The following is an 18,913-nucleotide window of genomic DNA, read 5'->3' as shown; positions in this document are numbered from 1 at the left end:
AAGAATCATTTGAAAGGGTTATTGACATTTAAATGGTCCAAATAATATGTCATTGGAAAGCTAAGCCTATCTAGGTTCCAATGAATCAAACCATCCATGAATTGAAGTTTTCTAAAAGATGTTAATGCCAATTTACTACATGTTGTTCAACAAAATAAAAAATTCATGCATCTATTGATTAGTGTCTTTTGGTGTGATAAGATGCATCCATTGATTAATATTTTTTTGTTGTGATAAATGCATCTATTGATTAATATCTTTTAAGTAGTATAAATACCCATATACTCAAGTATTGAATAAACAAACAATTGTAACAATTTTCTTTTTGTCTCTCCTTTGTTTTTATTCTTCATTTTTCCTTCTTTGAGTTGTTTGCCCACCTTTGCTTCCAACATAAGCTACATTACATTGCTTAGAAAATCCAAGTGTCTAAGCTCCTAAGTCCTCGTCCTCAATAATGCTCCTCAATGATTTTGGAAATACTTTAAAAAATCGGCTTATTGTCCATCAAGTTTGATTTAAACAGCCATGTTCATTAGAAAATAAAATAAAAATTGTTTTCTTATTTGCTTGGTCGGTTTGACTTCTTCGCGTCGTGCAGAAATTGATTAGAATCTGCAGTTCGGGACACATTTGCTGAACTCAATGTTTTGGTTTATTTAAAATGGACAAGTTGGAGAAAGATCAATTAGTACATATTTTGCATTAAAATTTTGATTCCATCGCTGGATGAGGGCAACCACCACAAGTCACTACAACCTTTTAAAAGGAACTGAAATCCCAGAGCTGTTAAAAAGAAGAAGAAAAAAGAACAAAAACAAAACTCTGCAGGTCAATTGCTCAAATTCCATCATGAAAAGAAAAGAAAAAAAAAACAAAGTCATGTCTGAACATCTGAAGGAAAAGGAGACGATGATTGAACTCAGGACCCAGTGGCTTTTCACAGTCGAACTCTGTATTACACTGTATCTAACTTGCCAATACCATCTTATCACCATGGATTAGTGACTCGTGAGCATGTTGAACCTCGGGAATTTCAGGGGCTTCCATGGATATAGCTTGAGTTAACTAAAGCTAAAACACCAAACCACCTCAAACTCCTTGGCATGTGTTCGCTTCGCCCCACTGCATAGTGATGACATGATAGGGCCCTTAAAAGATGAATACCTAGTGGCCGACCGGTTATCTGATCCAAAACTGTCATTCATGGGTAAAGGCTTTCGCTTTTGGTACCTGCGCCGGGGAAACAGCAAAAACACGAGATGAAAACACATGAAAAAAGAAAAGATGGAGCTGAGGAAAGCTAAAAATTATCTAATCCCACTTGAACTAAAGTAAAGCTGGCTTGAATTTACACGAAAGGTGAAGCTAAGAAGGTAACCAAGAACACGGCATGAGCCGGTCGGAAGACGAGCAATCAGCTTTAGAAATGACGTTAGTTGAAGTTTAGAAGGACTCGAAGTCCTTCTCTGTGTTGACTTACCCACAATTCATTTAGGATTTCATCTCCGATATTAGATTTTAGTTGTAGGGGAAGGTGAAGGATGTTAGAATATGAAACCATATTCTTATTTTCATTAAGCTTGATTGATGACAGAATTGTCTTCTATGTCTTGACCATGGACTTTCTCACAAATTGGTGAACTGCGTGAGCTGTTGTTATCTACCTATCTTTTTCCAGCCCTTTTAATTTATTAAAAATGGACAAGTGGAAAAGATACCAATCTATTATATAAAAGTCTCGAGGAATAATAATATCGCATATATACCGAATGAGTTGAGAGCTTGCCTCGAAATTAAACCAGTGGAGGAAGAACAATAGCTCCAGGACTACAATGGGAGTGGAGGGTTTCCTCGACTGGAAAGGCAACCCCATCAACAAAGAAAGACATGGAGGACATAAAGCTACAAGCTTCATATATTGTAAGTTGTTATGCCCATTTCTTGATTCTTTTGTTGTCTGGACAGAGATTGGCGTTAATGGTCGCTAAATGGTTTTTGGTTGCAGTCATCGAGATGATGTCGAGCTTGGCCAACGTTCCAAACCTTCTGAACTTGGTTACGTACCTACACAGTGTAATGCACATGGCCATTGACACCACCTCCACCACCATGACCAATTTCTTTGGGGCAACCTGTGCCTTCGCCCTCTTGGGAGGGTTCCTTTCAGACTCTTACATTACTAGATTCAAGACCATTCTTATCTTCGGCCCCTTCGAGATTCTGGTAAGCAAACTCTCCGAATCTTCTCTGAGCTGCAAATTATCTGCAGATAATAAGGAATTTTTTCTAAAATGATCAGAAGAGAAAGAACACTGGAGATTATTTATGTTGTCTTGGTTACACAGGGATATGGACTCCTAGCATTGCAAGCACGTCTTCCCTCGCTGCGCCCTCCCGAATGCGACTCAGAAAAATCTAATTGTAGACCTGTACAAGGTCTGAGCTCTCTGCTGCTCTATTTGGGCTTATACACCATGGCCTTGGGTGAAGGCGGTCTCCGAGCAAACTTAGCATCCTTCGGCGGGGATCAATTCGATGATGACGACCCAGTGGAGTCACGGCAGAAGTCGAGCTTCTTCAACTGGTTCACTTTCAGTTTATCCATAGGAGGATTCATTGGGCTGATACTAATCGTGTGGGTGGAGGACAACAAAGGCTGGGCTGCTGGCTTTGCTCTCTGTGCCTTAATTATTCTGGTGGGACTGTGTGTGGTGATTTGTGGCTTCCCTTTCTACCGCAATCAATGCCCAACTGGAAGCCCTCTAAATCGACTATTGCAGGTAGTATAAAATTGCTCGTAGAAGGCAACAACAATCGGATGGTGGAGATTTGTTCACTGCTCTATTGTTTTCCTCAGGTCTTTGTTGCTGCTTTTAAGAAGAGAAAGCTACCTCTACCAGACAACGAGGCAGAACTGCATCATGATCAAGTGATGGTAGACAAACTGGGAGGGGAAGTTCTCCCGCATACCAAGAGTTTCAGGTAGGCAAAATGTTATTTGGAAATACTTTGGCAGGAAATAAGAAAGAAAAGCTCTTCATAGGAATATATAGTTCAATAATTTGTAATTCATTGCTAGTAATTAAGGTCTCACACAGTTTGCTTCTATTTTCTAGATTCTTGGACAAAGCTGCAATCTACCATGGTAACACCGAAATTTGGTCTCTGTGCACAGTAACCCAAGTAGAAGAGACGAAGATTGTCCTTCGAATGATTCCCATCTTCATTTCTACAGTCTTTAATTACATACCTATTCCATTACTACTGACATTTACAGTCCAGCAAGGGGGCACCATGAACTCAAAGCTCGGAATTCTCCGAATTTCTCCTGCGACGCTTCTGATAATCCCAGTGACTTTCCAAATAGTGATCTTAGTCGCTTATGACAGGATGTTTGTACCCATCGCTCGGAAATTAACAGGGTATAAGACTGGCATCACCCACCTGCAACGCATTGGCATTGGCTTCGCGGCAAGTTCGATTGCGACTTGCATAGCCGGCATAATAGAGAGGAAAAGGAAGACGGTAGCAGAAGAACACGGGCTAATGGACAGCTCGACCGGCTTGCCCATGTCCATGTTCTGGTTGGGATTGCAGTTCTTTTTTCTGGGCATCATTGATGCTTCAACGTTCGTTGGGTTGTTGGAATTCTTCAATACTGAATTCTCAAGAGGGATGAAATCTTTGGCGACGGCTATTTTCTGGTGTATACTAGGTTTGGGTTCTTTCATAGGATCTGTGGTGGTAAATGTGGCGAACGACGCTACCAAAGGGCACGGAAAAAAGGGTTGGTTAGAGGGAAACAACTTGAACAGAAGCCACCTCGATCGCTTTTACTGGTTGCTCTCCGTGCTTGGGTTGGTGGGATTCTTGAATTATCTCTACTGGGCGAAGAGATATGTTTATAGGCAAAATCTTCTTGAAGCCAGGGATTAAAACTTGAAATTGCTCCTGCTGAAGCTTACATTATTGTACAAAGATTCTGCCAAGATTACATTTTGATCTCTTCCATCAATAGCTCTCACTCTTCGAGCTCTTTTTTCGATTCACCGGTGTCTCACTCATAATTCATAATCTAACAAAATCTAAACACAAAATAAACTTAGAGAAAACAATGGGAAGATTCCTTCAATCACCTGGAACTCGAAATGAGCCACAATTGCCTCCAATAACCCAAAATTGGCACATAACTAATGAGAGAAAAAATGGAAACTTTTTGACGTGGAGGTTGTCTCTTTGCCCCTTTCCAAGTTTTTGCCATTTTCAAAAATCGGAATAGTAGAAAAACCGGATTCCCCTGCCTGTCCTGTGTTGCACTAGTTGTTTCTGATTAGCAAAAATCACTGTTGTGTAAGAAAAATCCGAGGAAGGATAGTCAGAGACATTGTAAGCAAACCCAGAAAAAATATCGGCTAAAAACAAATAGTAGAGAGAAACTAATAAACCAAGAGAAATTCACAGACACGAATCTTATCTCAAAACGGAATTAACATTGTTTTTTCTCTCTGCCAGATTATTCTATTTTTTCTATGATTTTTCGTGCGTTCTTATGGTGGATGCTCTGCTTACTTCTTTTTTGTGTTTTTTGTTTTCTATTCTGCCAACGTTTTGTTTTTTCAACAGGTCTCCACTCTTGCTGCACAGGGTATGTCTAATTTTGATTTTCTTACCGTTCCCTGTTGTCTTTTGTTTGCTGATTCCGTTCATCTTCTCAGTTTTCGTTTGTCTTGATTCTTCCAGTTTTTGTTTTTATCAGTCTCTGCGAAGGAATTAAGGTCCGTAGGTAGGTAATTGCTGGTGGGTTTAAATCTCCAACCTCTTATCCGGTATAAGGTGAATCTGCACTACTCATTCACCATTCTCTAGATGCAGTTCTGTAGCATAAAAAATAAAGTTTGGTTTTTATTTCAACTCCTAGGATGCAATTCTGTACTGAGAACGTTAGTTCTGTTTCATGTTTTTGTTTCTACTTGTGTTTTCAGTTCTATTGAGGATGATACTTTTTTTTTTAAACGGAGAAAGGGATGAAGTTGGGGAAGACCAGTGATCGTGTCTGAAGAAGACGACAAACGCACTTTCTCACGAATGAAAAGCAACCGCAAATCTTCTAGTCTGGTGCTCACTCTTGATAGTTTTAGTTCTTTTGATCCTCTCCCTAATCATACCTTTCAAACTTGGCAACAAAAAGATCGAATGGCTTATAGCCACAATTCCAAGAGGGGGAATTGTTCCCATTATTAATTAACTCTTTTACGCTTTTGTAGTTTTTTTGGGGATTCCTGACGTTTGATCATTCATAGTGTTGTTGGTGGTGTTTAATCACTATTGGCATTTCATTTTACTTCTAATCAATAGTTTCTAACCTCAGCACCAAAGCGTTCTCATGGAATATATTGGGCAATTATTCTTTGGAATACTTCCAAGTGATCTTCTACTGTCATTAGGTGGCCTTCTTTGGGTCAGAGTATGATTCCGAGGGGCCGGCAGCAGTGTTCGAGCAAATGCCAATGAGAAGAATTCCGTTTTGTTGGTAAGTGGACTGGCATATGATAAAGAAACAAAGTGGAAACCACGTTAAGTAGTGACCCATTCCAACGCGATAATCAATTCAGATAACTTTTGAATGCACTTGATTCAAATAAGTGCGCTAAATTCAGTGGGATTATCATTGCATTAGAGAAGCATGAGCAGTTAATCAATTTCTGCTTTGATTTGAAGATAATTATTTTAAGAGGAATCATCCTTGACAAGGGTGTTAAAAGTGGTGGATCCCATTTTCCTGGTTTCTTCAATTCATAATATGTACTATCCTTGTCCTCCTTCCTCCACTTTGTATCAGATCACTTTTGAAAGATTCTTCGAGACTGTCCACTACTTGGTGGGATTAATTGTCTGAACACGAAAGTCAAAAAGCCATTAGAAGCCATGAAAGAAGAGGTTTACTGGTTAATCATACGAACAAGACAAGAACGTACAAAAACCAGAGAAAAAGACGTCCCATGCGAATCGATGATGTCTTACTAACTCTTTCAGTTCATGACAAACTTGGTTCCTAAAGTCAGCTCATATCACATCATTCTCCGCGTCTATTTTACAGAGCTTAATTCAGCATTTCGACCTTTCTGTAATCAAAGTCATCTAATCCGAGATGCTGAGGAAATTAATCTGAGGAGGGAAGAACACTGCTCTAGTCACAAGACAATCAGAAATGCACTCAAGAACTGAAAATGGAAAAGCTAGCTGCCGAAAACACTAGAAATGGAGAGAAACCTCAGACTTCTTGACGTAACCCGACTGTCATGAACATGCCTTCAGTTTATTGAAGCAATTTGAAGCACATGATAGAGAGATTACCGGAGCGATCTCGGGACGACGGCGGGGAGGAAATCAAGCTTCCCCACTTTCATTAAACATGTCTTGAGATGCATAAGCATGTTCTTAACTAAATATTTTATTTAAGCGACGACTTCGTTGATGACCCTGTATCGTTAAAAATAAACTTGATCCGTACCGAATTCAGACGAAGGTGAGAGTGGGAAAAGGATCGTGAGGTTTCTTAGATTTGTTTAATGGTTCAGGTCCTGTAGAACCGATAGAAACAATGTAAAATATATCACTAATTAAATGTCCTCTTATTCCTCCTTACTGAGTAAGCAAGATACCGAGGTGGGTGAAGACTGATTTACAGAAACATTAAACAAATCTGTAACAACTGATCACGAACCCAAACGCTCTTATAAATTGCTTAGAGATGGAATCACTTGCCCCAGATCGTTAACTCCAAAGCTACCATGGGTTTGGAGAGTTTCACTGACTGGAGAGGGGATCCTGTCGACAAAGCTAAGCATGGAGGCCACATAGCTGCAAGCTTCATCAACAGTACGTTAATCTTTTCAGTTCTTTGCTTTGGCGATTGTGTTTATGGAAGCTCAAAAACTAGCTAATTTAATGACTGTTTGAGCTGTAAAAGATTGATATGGTTAGTAGTTTCTTCATAGTAATGAAGCATGAGATGTTAATAAAGAGAGATTTAAGTGGGTTTATAAGCTCTGAAATTCTTTGCAGCTAAGGCGGGGATGACAAGTATGACAAGCGTTCCAAATTTTCTAATGTTGGTTACGTACCTACACAACGTCATGCATATGGCCATCGCCAAGACCTCCACCACCATGGTCAATTTCTATGGTACAACCTGTGCCTTTGCTCTAGTTGGAGGATTTCTCTCCGACTCCTACATAAACAGATTCAAAACCATTCTCATCTTCAGCCCCTTGCAGTTTTTGGTTTGTCAAAAGCCTCAGATCTTTCTCCTCTGTTGTGATTTCAATTTTATGTTTCTTCTTGAGAAGAAAATTTGGAAGAGATATCGTTCTTGGCGGAAAACTGAAAAAAGGAAGAAAAAATGAATTATCCTGCAGGCATACGGGCTGCTAGCCATTGGAGCACATTTTGGTTCACTCCATCCTCGAGAATGTGATGTAGAGCGTGCTAACTGCGAAGCTGTTCATGGTCTCAAATCTGTGCTACTGTATGCGACCTTGTATATTATGGCCTTGGGTGAAGGCGGTCTAAGAGCCAACATAGCATCGTTCGGAGGCGACCAGTTCGACGATGACGATCCTGCTGAGATGCGGCAGAAGTCGAGTTTCTTCAATTGGTACACTTTCAGTCTCTCTATGGGAACGTTCGCTGGACTAATCCTGGTGGTTTGGGCTGAGGACAACAAAGGATGGGTTTTTGGTTTTATTCTCTCAGCGAGCCTCACCCTTGTGGGAGTGTTGGTCATCGTCAGTGGCTTCCCTTTTTATCGCATCCAGCGCCCGAGTGGGAGTCCTCTGACCCGAATTTTGCAGGTAATGCTGGCTGTTTCTCTCTCATCAGTTCAGAACTGCCGTCACCCTTTACTACCTCTTTGAAGCAGACGATTAGGTAACATGAACAGATATGGGAAGTAGCTTTTGCAGTTTCTACCCTTCTGTTCGTGTCACTAAATTATCAATTTAGCAGAGTTTTGACCATGTATATCGTTATCTTTCTTCTAGGTTTTTTTGGTTGCTTTTAGAAAGAGAAAGCTCACTCTACCAGAGAATGAAGCAGAGTTACATCGGGAACAGTTGAAGGAAGACAAAGTGGGAGGGGAAGTTCTTCCACATACGAAGGGTTTTAAGTAAGTCCGAACACTCATCATGCTGAACATAATTACCTTGTTTTCATCAGTAATTTGAGATCGAACTTCGGCAACTCAAGAGCCAATCTGGACTTGAATAAGGGGCTACCACACAGTTGGTAGCACAGGAATTCCCACTACGGAAAATTGATGATTGGGTTGATTATTTTTAGGTTCTTGGATAAAGCTGCAATGTATGATGGAAATGCTGGCAACTGGTCACTCTGCACTGTAACTCAAGTAGAAGAGACGAAGATTGTTTTTCGATTGGCTCCTATCTTCATATCTGCAGTACTCACCTACATATCCATTCCCCTCCTAGTAACCTTTACAATCCAGCAAGGAGCCACCATGAACAAAAAACTTGGAACTATCAGAATCTCTCCTGCCGTTCTTTTCACTATCCCCGTGATGCTTCAAATGATTATTCTCCCTGCGTACGACAGGCTATTTGTTCCCTTTGCTCGCAGATTAACAGGGTACAAGAATGGCATCACCCCCTTGCAACGAGTTGGTGTTGGCTTCATTGCAAATTCTTTGGCAACTTTGGTTGCAGGCCTAATTGAGAGGAAAAGGAAGAGCATTGCAGAAGAACATGGTTTAATGGACGCCAGGACTGGCTTGCCAATGTCTATGTTTTGGCTAGGAGCTCAATTCTTTTTCCTGGCCATAGTTGATGCCACAGCATTCACTGGGTTGTTGGAATTCTTCAATACCGAAGTCTCAAGAGGAATGAAATCTTTGGGAACAGCTATCTTCTGGTGTATACAAGGTCTGGGTTCCTTTTTGGGAACTACTCTTGTAAATATTGTGAACGATACTACCAGCCATGGCAATGGGAAGAAGATAGGATGGTTAGGAGGTAATAACTTGAACAGGAACCATCTTGATCGCTTTTACTGGCTGCTTTCTGTGCTTGGGTTGGTGAGTTTCTTGAATTATCTGTTCTGGGCCAGGCGTTATGTCTATAGAATCAACCCAGTGATTGTTAGTGATTGAAATTGCTGTCATCAGGTCATGTCCCAGCAAGAACTTGTCAAATAGAGTTGCTCCACAAATGCTCTCTGCTTACACATGATAGATAACAAAAGCGGTTATGTATGAATATTACCTGTGTTGTATGCAAAGTAGCCCAAAGGGGGTATCCTTCTGAAAATTTCTGCTATGGAAAGAAAAATTCAAACGAGAAATACCATCACAAGAAAGGCAAAGATAAAGCAAAAGACAGGGAAATAGTTTTACATAATGGGTCTGTTAGTGCCCCCTGAGGGAAAATCAAAGTGAATTTGAATTCACTCACTTACCCAAAATTGTTAGTGGGTACACACGAGAAAAAGTGAAAATAAATTAAATAGGTAATTCACTCGTCTAGTTCATTCACTTTCACTCTCTCACCCTGACACCTTCCTCTTAGCGGCCCTCTCTCACTCGACCTCGACCTCGACCTCTTTTCCTCTTCTTCAATTTTCCCCTATCAGCTTCGATTTCCTTCTCGACTTCTTTGTCTCTCACCGCCCCCCCTCTCTCTGCTTCTCTATCTCTCACCGTCCCCCCCTCCCTCTCCTTCTCTATCTCTCACCAACCCCTTTTTTAGTTTAGATAATTTAGATAATGGTTGGGTATTAGATGAAGTTAATTTATTTATAAGTTATAAAAATAATCATCTTTATGATTAGATGACAATGGGGGCGGTGAGAGACAATTTATTATAATAATCTTTATTATTAACAAGTAGTGCATTCAATAATCTTCAGCCAAGCAGATGACATTTGACGGCGGCTAACCAATACAACCCAACAGACCGATTTGTTAGGTGCGAAAAGTTACCGCCTACAAGAGTGGATGGAACCACTCTGATAACGTTTAGATGATAGTTCATAAATTAATGCTCAATGAGAGGCAAAAACTAACAATGGTCATTTAGATGACGTTTATTTATTTTTAAATTATAAAAATAACCATCTTTGTTTAGGTACTTTATTTTTTTATTTTTTTATAATTATTTAAATTAATAATTTTATTTTACTTAATAATTATTTTATTAATTTATACTATACTAAAATTTATCTTATGTTATTAATAAAATACCATATTTATTTATTTATTATATTCATTACTGTTAATACTATATTAAATTACTAATTTAAGAGTGATTATTAAGATATTACTAAAGTAAGAATTTGATCAAGTATCTAGACATAATAAAAGTAAACACTTTTGTTTAAATATTTATACAAAAATATTTATTAAATTAATAATTTAATTTTAAATAGTAATTATTGTATTAGTTTAGACTAAACTAAAATATATCTTAATTTATTAATCAAATATCCTATTTAATTATTTATTATATTAATATATTTTAATATTATATTAAATTTCTAATTTAATAGTGATAATTAAGATATCGTAAAAGTCTTATTTAAGTATATTATAAAAGTAACTCATTTTCTTGTTTCTACTACACCTTCCATCGAACACACTAACACAAGAAAATACTTTCCACAACACTTTTCATCGAGCACACACACACAAAAAAAAAAAAAAAAATGATTCACTTAAATTGAGTAAATTTGAACAGAAAATCCTTTTATACAATCATATAAACAACAATAAAGATACAATGACATGGAAGTATTCTTTTTAAGTCGTAAGCATCAGTAGGGGGGGGGGGGTCCTACAGCATGATCTCATCATCTTGTTTTATCACAGAACATGAGTTCGTATTTTTAATTGTGCAATTCTGAGTCCAGTTGGGTGAATAGCCTACCTCTTTCATTTCCTTCAAAAGCCCCTCCAACATCTCATAGATCTCTTGTGTTTTTTTGTGAGACTTTTCTCCTGCTACGAATGAATGAACCTGACCCTTTACCTCAATCCAACTGTATCCTGGCTCCTTCTTTAGCCCCTTCTCATCCATAATCATCCTTGTCCTCTTTGCATCTTCCCACCGACCACTTACAGCGTACAAGTTAGACAAGAGTACATAGTTTGCAGGATCATCAGGTGACAACTTAGTTGCCTCCTTTGCTGCTAACTTCCCAAGCTCTAATTTCCCATACACTTTACAGGACCCAGCAAGAGTCTTCCATATCAATGAGTCAGGTTCATATGGCATCTCATTAACAATTTGGAACGCCTCATTAAGACATCCAGCTCGACCCATCATATCAATCACACATGCATAATGAGACATTGATGGTGCAAGACCATAGTGCCTTTCCATGTTCTTTAAATATTCAATTGCCTCGTCAATATAACCCACATGACTGCAAGCACTCAGAACTCCCACAAGAGTAACATGATTGGGTATGACCAAGCCTATTTCCTGCATCTTATCAAATGCTTGAATTGCTTCTTTCCCATGGCCGTGATGTGCATAACCATGGATCAAAGTATTCCATGACAAAATATCATGCATTGGGATGCCATCAAAAGCCTGCTTTGCATCTGCAATAGCTCCACATTTTGCATACAAATTCACTAATGCATTCCCCACACACGCATCAAAATCACACCCCAATTTCAAAGCAAGTCCATGAAATTGTCTTCCTTGATCTAATAATGCAAGATCAGCACAAGAACTTAGGGCACTGGACAATCCATACTCGTTGGGTTTAATTCCCTTCCTCTGCATCAAACAAAGAAGGCTGGCAGATTTCTCACTGCACCCATTTTGTGAATAACCAGACACAGCAGCACACCAAGAAACAATGTCAGGATCACAAATATTCTCAAACACTGTAGCTAGTTCTTCAACCTTGCCCATTCTAGCATACATGGTAAGCAAAGCATTGCTAACCCGATCATCTGAATGAAAGTTCAACTTAATTACGAGGCCATGAATTTGCTTTGCAAATCCTCTAGATTCAGTGGATAAGCCACAGCCCCCAATAACAGTCGCCATTGTGTACTGATTGGGTTCAATCCCAAAATAGACCATTTCACAGAACAACGCCATTGCTTTACTCACCAACTCATTTTGTAGGTAGCAAGATATCATCAAGCTCCAAGTGACCACATTCTTAAGATCTAATTTCCTGAAAACTGTCTCAGCTCCTTCAATAAAATTGTTATCCGAGTAAAACTTGATCAAAGCACTGCCAGAATAAAAGCTCTGATTAAGCATAGCTTTAATCATGTAGGCATGTACCTGCTTGCCCGACCAAGATCTACATGTCGACAAAATGCTTGCAACTGTGTGTTCATTTGCCATTATCCCCAAGCATCTCATTTGATTAAACACTTCAAATGCTGATTCCAGCATATTGTTCTTCACGTAGCCAGCAATCATAGAAGTGAAAGATACCAAATCTGGTTCTGACATTTGTTTAAGAACTTCCCTAGCATAAACAGTAAAGCCACATTTTGAGTAAAAATGGATCAAACAGTTCTGGATCCTGGAATCATGAGTGCACCCGGTCCTGATAGCCAGCGAATGTACTTGTTTTCCTGTATCAAAGGATGTCAGGTCAGCACAGGCTTGAAACGCAACATTAAAAGTGAAGTTGTTAGGAACAATGCCTGACTTTAGCATTTGTACAAATAGAGAAAGTCCCAGTTCTGGATCGTTGTTCTTGACACAGCCAGAAACAACTGAAGTCCAAGTGACAACATTTCTATCAGTCATATTTTCAAACAGCTGAAATGCTTCCTGGACACGGCCGCATTTCATGACTTTATCTATCAGGACCGTTTCAAGAATTATTCCCGGTTCAAAACCTTGACTTCTCATCTCGGAATGCAATTTAATGGCAGTGTCAAGGTCGTCCTTTTGGAGAAAATAATGCAGCTTTTCTGTATTCGTATCATTCGTTGATGCTGCTGAAATCCTCTCGGAATGCTGTTTATCTGAAACCCATCTAATATTTCCTTTTTGAACTGCGCTTCTGCAATCAATGCTTCCCACCATCTCCAAAGCTCCAGGTTTAGCGTTTCCCAAACTAACATGTTTGTGACTTAAAACAGGTGATAAACAGGTTACAGGATATCCTTGAAAACGAGAGCTGAAACAGTAAGAACTTAGATAAGAGAGCTGTCCACATTCAATCATTGCAGGGAACCGTTCCACGGTCAAAACCCCGCTGTCATCTCCTCTATAAATTAATAGCAGCTAGTTGAGCACGCAACTCCATTCCAGATGCCAGCTAGTGTGAATCCCTTTGAGATGGTGTTCTGGTAAGCTCTCAGACGGACCAACACACTCGCTGCTACTGAAACTCCAAAGAATGAGAGGTCAGTTACAGAGACAAATGATAATCACCAAAATTTGGTCTTTCTTAACAAAAGTTTGGAATCGAAGTGGATTCAATGTTTTGCTGATTGCAACGACCCGGAAAGCTGGAACACGAACTTGTACATCGTAAAATTTACATCAAGTCGTGTAATTTTACCATGTTGTTGAATTGTTACGAGTGTCGATTGCTGTTGAATCCCAACAAGAACTCTGTCCTCTCTGACACCAGAACTTGTCTTTCGCGTGTAAATTTGGACCTCGACAGCAATCGATAAATAAGAAAACGATAAATGGAGCAAGATTACAAGGCTGTTGAGAGGTAGATAATTACTCGTTTGCAGGTGATGATAAGACAGCAGAAGATAGTTTTGATTGCGAAGACCATAGGGCAAACAACACTCATTTGATTCCAATTTGTTCATAAAAGCCAATATGGGAATTTGTTACAGAAAACTGACATCCAGACCATACACCGTATAGCTAATTTATCATTCATGTTTTGGTTTTATTATTCATACAAAGGGACGAAGAACGCTTATATAGAACTACGGTATCAGGTAGCTGCGAACAGATTTTGAATGTCCTTCTGCAATGATAACAACAGCAAGCATTAGATTACATAAAATACAATGAGAGGATAATGACAAATGTGGGATAACTAACCTCGATTTTCAATGGAGAAGTGGTAGGAGCATATCTCGCGACAACCTTCCCCTTCTTATCAACCAGAAATTTTGTGAAATTCCATTTGATAGCATCTCCGAATATTCCGCCTTTCTGTGACTTCAAGTACTTGTAGAAAGGTGAAGCATCTTTTCCATTGACTTCAATCTAGAAATCAAAGTTTAGGGTGCAATAAGGAAAATGGGTGATTAATATTGACTCTTCTTTACTAACATGAATAGAATTGAAGAATCGGAAACTCAAAGCCAAAATTATCCATTTGCTCCTCAGGTTAACCACCACCAGAGGTTTGAATATTCAAACAAAGGAAAATAAAGACAGGATATGCCAATATCCTGTTGCTTAGATTCACAGCTAACCTTATCAAAGACAGGAAATTCAGCCTTGAACATTGTGCAAACAACTTGTTGTATTTCTTCATTACTTCCTGGTTCTTGACCAGCAAACTGGTTGCAAGGAAATGCCAATATCTCAAATCCTATAAAACCAATAAATTAAGAACCATTAGGAATCGAATACAAGAGCTTTGAAGGTGAACAACAACGGAGGAGAGGATATAGGACAGCCAGAACCATCCAAATGCCTCCCTTGGGAGGCATGAATTTTGATAAATCAGAATGACAACCAAACTTCTCTCCTTCTGAAGGGATTGCAGATGACAAAGGCAGCTGCAGCATCTATAGCACAACTACATTTCCATGATAAACCAGGTGGAGAAAACTTTTACCTTGAGCTTTATACTTATCATACAATGTGTTCAGTTCCCTGTAGTTCGAATGTGTTAGGCCACTGCAAAGGAGAAATAAAAAGTGGATTGTTAGTGGAAAAGAGAGAGAAACCATAACTAAAAGCACGAATTTCCACATCAAGAAAATTTACAACCACCTCCTTTTTTCGAAGAAAACCAAGGAGCATTTTTTAGAAGAATATTGTAAAACAAAATTTGGAAAAATTTATGAAAAAAAGTTGAAACTTTTATGAGCTGCACGTCTGTATTTGACAATTCCTAGTTCCAACGCCCTTTCTTTTCCAGCCAACAAATACAGTATCACGCAACCAAAACCCATGGATATACATAGCTGAAACATCAGCTAGAGGAGAACCAAGATGACAAAGAGTCTGATAATATTAAAACAAATATCTAATAGGTTCAGTAGGGAATATCTTCTTTTTATGAAGTTGGAAAACCAAAATAAACATTATTAAATCTTCCTAGTCTATAAAAAGCAGATAAACCATTTTTGCATAAATCTTAAGCAATAGCTATTTGTTCTCCTATTAATGTCTCTTGCAATTCCACAAAACCTGATATCTTCAATTCACAAAGGTAGACGCCATTAAAACAACCAAATGTTTTTGGTATGCCAAACTTGACAAAAGAACCAGATAATATTACTGGACTGGGTTTCACAATAATTAGTTGCAGTATGGGTGTTCAATAACGCTTCAAATAAATCTGAATGAAGAAAACATTCCACCTAAGCAAGAAAGGTCTTTATAGAAAAAAAACTGATAGAGAGGAACCAAACCAACTACATTCTCAGAAGTTCAAAAAATTTGATCTGTAAAATATTAACTCAACAGTAACTACACATTCAGCACATTTAATCGGCATGATCTATTCATAATTTCAAATATTCTTTACTTTTTGCTTAAAAATAGGCTTTATGGACATGTTTAAGTGTTGAATAAGCGATTAAAAAGGCCTAATAGTACTTCCTCATGCCAAACTGATCTGAAGGCGCCTTTTCTTAGACAAAATGCCATCTATTTTAAGACTATCAAAGCTATACTGCTAAGGATCTGTCTGTTGTGGCCTTAAGCAAAAGTATTGACCCATCTGGTCTCAAGTATGGAGAGCAACAGTAAATAACACGAAATGCTATAGCCTATGGGAAGATTGCCTGGGAAACTACATGTAAACCCATCATTGCTCAGTGGCGGAAAAAAAAAAAAAAAAAAAGAGGCTACTAGCTCATAATTCGATTGGATTGCTCAACTCTCACCCATTTTCATGTCTATCTTTTCCCCATATGTATCAACTACAGAGAATTCGAAGCAGAAACAATAGAAACGTAATAAGATAATGGTCAATCAGTTACCATTTAGAGGCCACATTTACAATGAGAAGAACCTTCCCGCTGTATGTACTCAGGCTCACATTATTTCCCCGAATATCCTGTAGGTCACTTAAATTAGAAAAAAAAAACTAAATTCATGGACGGAAATATAGACGGAGGTCGCAAAACCAGTTTCTGTAAGACTGCCAGAATCATGTTAAATTTACAGAAGAAGTCGGTCAAGGTACACGGAAAGTTAGAGCTAAAAAACAGAGAGACTAAATCATATAAAAAGAACACGTAATAAAACTGAAGTTTGGAAACCATAAAAACAGATTTGTGTTCAGAAGATCTACATAGCATGGGAGAAGGACAAGGAAGGAGTACCTTGACAGTGAAATCGTAGAGGGATGTGGGCGTTTCTTCAGCCATATTTTGCAGGGTTGGAGATGGAATTTTGCAAAAGAGGAAGAGCAAAACAAAACCCAGAACCAATGTGGAGGAAAAAAAAATTCTGGACTTTAAAGATGAAAGCTCTTCTAGAAGCCTAACTTGGGTGGTGTTGAAAGAAGCACGGAACGTAAGAAAGGTTTTTGAGAAGACAAAAACAGAGAGAAAATCCAAAATTCCGAAAAATGCCACAAATGAAGCTTCATTTGACGCAAGTGAAAGCGTATCCGGATCGACTCACCAACCATGAATCACGACAACTAGCAGAAATTCAGTAGCAGTCAATTTTGATTTCTAACGTTTGGAAAAAATTTGTCTCCGAATTCCCTTCTTCCGGACTCCAGCGTCGCTAAATATTTTAAATTTGAGTTTAACCTAACGTATTTCATCAATTCATCAACGAATTGATTGAATTAGGTGCAGAGGTGTGCACAAATCATGCACACAAGACGTGACCTAGTTTCAATATTTAATTACCAAACCTACCATGCAAACTTGTGTGAGAACCCAACCTGTCAACAACCCATGCAAATACGTCTTCCAAGTACAAACAACCTTTTTGGCTTTATCCCTCTTGAAGCAGGTTTGGTTCCTTGGCTCCCATTCCCTCTCAACTCTCAACCACCAAACCCAAACAGAATTCATTAGCATTTTTTAAAATTTTTCATAAAATATGTTTTAATTTTCAATCTAGAATCTAGAATGGGTTAAAAAAATATTTTTAAAATTTTACTTTTTAGAATACATTATGATCTTAAAAGACGTCATCATCGATTTCATAGACGGTCCAATTTGATTCAACAAGTTTAACCAAACCTCATGAATATCTCTTTACATCACTTACCAAATGAAGAATAAGAATACTTCTCCAAACTTGATAATAAGAACAAGATCTTCCTCGATCTATCCTGGTGGGGACATAGTATTGCCCATCGGGCTCTAGTGGATCCACCAATTGTTGGAAGATGGGCTCAAACCCACAAAGCCAAGGAAAAACCCATACATCCAAGAGAGGTAGTATCATGGTAAATAAGAAGACCTTATAAAAATGGCACATGGATGTAATTTGTCAAGGATGAACATGTCTACTTATGTCTTTTCTTATGTAAAATTTGTAACCCTATGGGTATTATGGACATTGTAACATCTATAGATAAAGGTCCTTGGTTTGGGCTCTCTCCCCTTCTCTACTTTGTTGCATGGGATCCTAAATTTAACACCAGTTATTGTTGAAATTATTTATTCTATAATCCTATTTATTTTATTTTATTTTATTTTAGTTTAGTTTATCTTTCCTAATTTTACTGGATTTGATCAGAATTTTTTTTTAATTTTAAATTTAATTTTAGTTATTAATAGGTTGTAACAGCATGTTCAAGGCAATTTTGAAGATGAATTAATAAAAAAAAAATTCCTACGTCTTGATTCTTCTCCTTTCTTCTTCTCAATTTTTATCTTTCTCACGTCTTCTTCTTTCTTTCTGTTGGCGTGAGTCGTTTGAACTTCCTTTCATAAGAGAAAATTTTTCGAAGAATCAAAACAAAAAAGTCTACTATGGAGTGATTGTAGGCATAATTGAAGGTGTGATTTAAGGCATGATTGGAGACACCGAATTTGTATAAATATGTTGTGTTCAATTGAATGAAATTAACTTGTTTTGGGAAATACCTTCTCCCGATTTTTAACACTTTCATCTCTATTTTCACTTCCTTTTATTTGTAATCCAACAACTAATTGATAATCAATCACTTCAATTAAAATCACGTAGTCGTCTGTCAATTTGGTATAAGAGCCGAAGATTCCTTCTCTAGCATTTTTCTACAACAACAAACCTTCCTTTGGCTTTCGTCATCTCAAATCTTCATAGAGACCAAAAGTACAAAATGACAATTCACAGCACCTTTGATCCCATCTTTTGTTTCACTTTCGTTCAAACTTCACAATAGGCTCCAACTTGTCATCGCCGATTATGGTTGCTACGGACGTGCTCACACCAAGTTTGAGCTTTTGGTTGACATTTCCGAATGAAGGTTGTCGCAAAATCTTTCTCCCCTAATTCGTAGTCGAGCTTCGCACAAACCAAAGCAGGCGCCCACCATCAATGGTTGACATTGTGTGTCGTCGCCAGAGCTTCATCAACTTTACTGCATGTCGTCCATGTCCTCCTTCATCATTTTCGACTATGAAACACAACAAATCCACCACCGTAGCTCTGGACAACAACTTTGCTATGCCCAAGCACTAGGTCCTAATACAATGTCCCGTCATTAGCTACGAGTTTTGACGCATCCGGTCACTGCACCACCACCAGAG

The 18,913-nt window shown here is 38.4% G+C and overlaps 4 protein-coding genes across 4 annotated transcripts; 2 read left to right on the top strand and 2 right to left on the bottom strand.

The window, feature by feature from the left end:
* Window positions 1-1,835: 1,835 nt before the first annotated feature.
* LOC137959496 (protein NRT1/ PTR FAMILY 4.6-like) lies at window positions 1,836-4,020 on the top strand. Its single transcript, XM_068806860.1, has 5 exons — window positions 1,836-1,923; window positions 2,009-2,226; window positions 2,349-2,783; window positions 2,861-2,985; window positions 3,120-4,020. Exons 1-5 carry the CDS (start codon window positions 1,836-1,838, stop codon window positions 3,937-3,939), a joined length of 1,686 nt encoding a protein of 561 aa, XP_068662961.1. The 3' UTR covers window positions 3,940-4,020.
* A 2,774-nt stretch (window positions 4,021-6,794) lies between these two features.
* On the top strand, window positions 6,795-9,169 carry LOC137945533 (protein NRT1/ PTR FAMILY 4.6-like). The gene is made up of 5 exons (XM_068791471.1): window positions 6,795-6,882; window positions 7,069-7,286; window positions 7,422-7,856; window positions 8,046-8,170; window positions 8,344-9,169. The coding sequence occupies exons 1-5, from the start codon at window positions 6,795-6,797 to the stop codon at window positions 9,167-9,169; spliced, it is 1,692 nt and encodes a 563-aa protein (XP_068647572.1).
* Window positions 9,170-10,806: 1,637 nt separating this feature from the next.
* Window positions 10,807-12,970, bottom strand: LOC137959435 (pentatricopeptide repeat-containing protein At2g27610-like). Its single transcript, XM_068806816.1, has one exon. It carries the CDS (start codon window positions 12,903-12,905, stop codon window positions 10,848-10,850), a length of 2,058 nt encoding a protein of 685 aa, XP_068662917.1. The 5' UTR covers window positions 12,906-12,970; the 3' UTR covers window positions 10,807-10,847.
* Window positions 12,971-13,691: 721 nt separating this feature from the next.
* LOC137958314 (probable glutathione peroxidase 2) lies at window positions 13,692-16,719 on the bottom strand. Its single transcript, XM_068805290.1, has 6 exons — window positions 16,538-16,719; window positions 16,193-16,269; window positions 14,818-14,879; window positions 14,450-14,568; window positions 14,070-14,237; window positions 13,692-13,992 (listed from the first exon to the last, which is right to left on the bottom strand). Exons 1-6 carry the CDS (start codon window positions 16,580-16,582, stop codon window positions 13,960-13,962), a joined length of 504 nt encoding a protein of 167 aa, XP_068661391.1. The 5' UTR covers window positions 16,583-16,719; the 3' UTR covers window positions 13,692-13,959.
* Between the last annotated feature and the right edge of the window lie 2,194 nt (window positions 16,720-18,913).

Source organism: Aristolochia californica, unplaced genomic scaffold (assembly GCF_029961685.1).
Source record: "Aristolochia californica isolate CCGP_79_NKW_82.1479 unplaced genomic scaffold, dmAriCali1.0.hap1 SCAF_1, whole genome shotgun sequence".
Classification (NCBI taxonomy): Eukaryota; Viridiplantae; Streptophyta; class Magnoliopsida; order Piperales; family Aristolochiaceae; genus Aristolochia; species Aristolochia californica.
Note: the sequence above shows the minus strand (reverse complement) of the source record. Positions and strands in the feature narration are given on the sequence as shown.

Coding starts and splice junctions, on each gene's coding strand:
- LOC137945533 (XM_068791471.1), top strand. CDS start 6,795: ATGGGTTTGGAGAGTTTCACTGACTGGAGAGGGGATCCTGTCGACAAA. Junction 7,857..8,045: donor CTCTGACCCGAATTTTGCAG/GTAATGCTGGCT, acceptor TCTTTCTTCTAG/GTTTTTTTGGTTGCTTTTAG. Junction 8,171..8,343: donor CCACATACGAAGGGTTTTAA/GTAAGTCCGAAC, acceptor GATTATTTTTAG/GTTCTTGGATAAAGCTGCAA.
- LOC137959435 (XM_068806816.1), bottom strand. CDS start 12,905: ATGAGAAGTCAAGGTTTTGAACCGGGAATAATTCTTGAAACGGTCCTG.
- LOC137958314 (XM_068805290.1), bottom strand. CDS start 16,582: ATGGCTGAAGAAACGCCCACATCCCTCTACGATTTCACTGTCAAG. Junction 16,270..16,537: donor TCTACGATTTCACTGTCAAG/GTACTCCTTCCT, acceptor AGTGACCTACAG/GATATTCGGGGAAATAATGT. Junction 14,238..14,449: donor AATTTCCTGTCTTTGATAAG/GTTAGCTGTGAA, acceptor TTTGATTTCTAG/ATTGAAGTCAATGGAAAAGA.
- LOC137959496 (XM_068806860.1), top strand. CDS start 1,836: ATGGGAGTGGAGGGTTTCCTCGACTGGAAAGGCAACCCCATCAACAAA. Junction 2,227..2,348: donor TCGGCCCCTTCGAGATTCTG/GTAAGCAAACTC, acceptor TTGGTTACACAG/GGATATGGACTCCTAGCATT. Junction 2,784..2,860: donor CTCTAAATCGACTATTGCAG/GTAGTATAAAAT, acceptor TGTTTTCCTCAG/GTCTTTGTTGCTGCTTTTAA.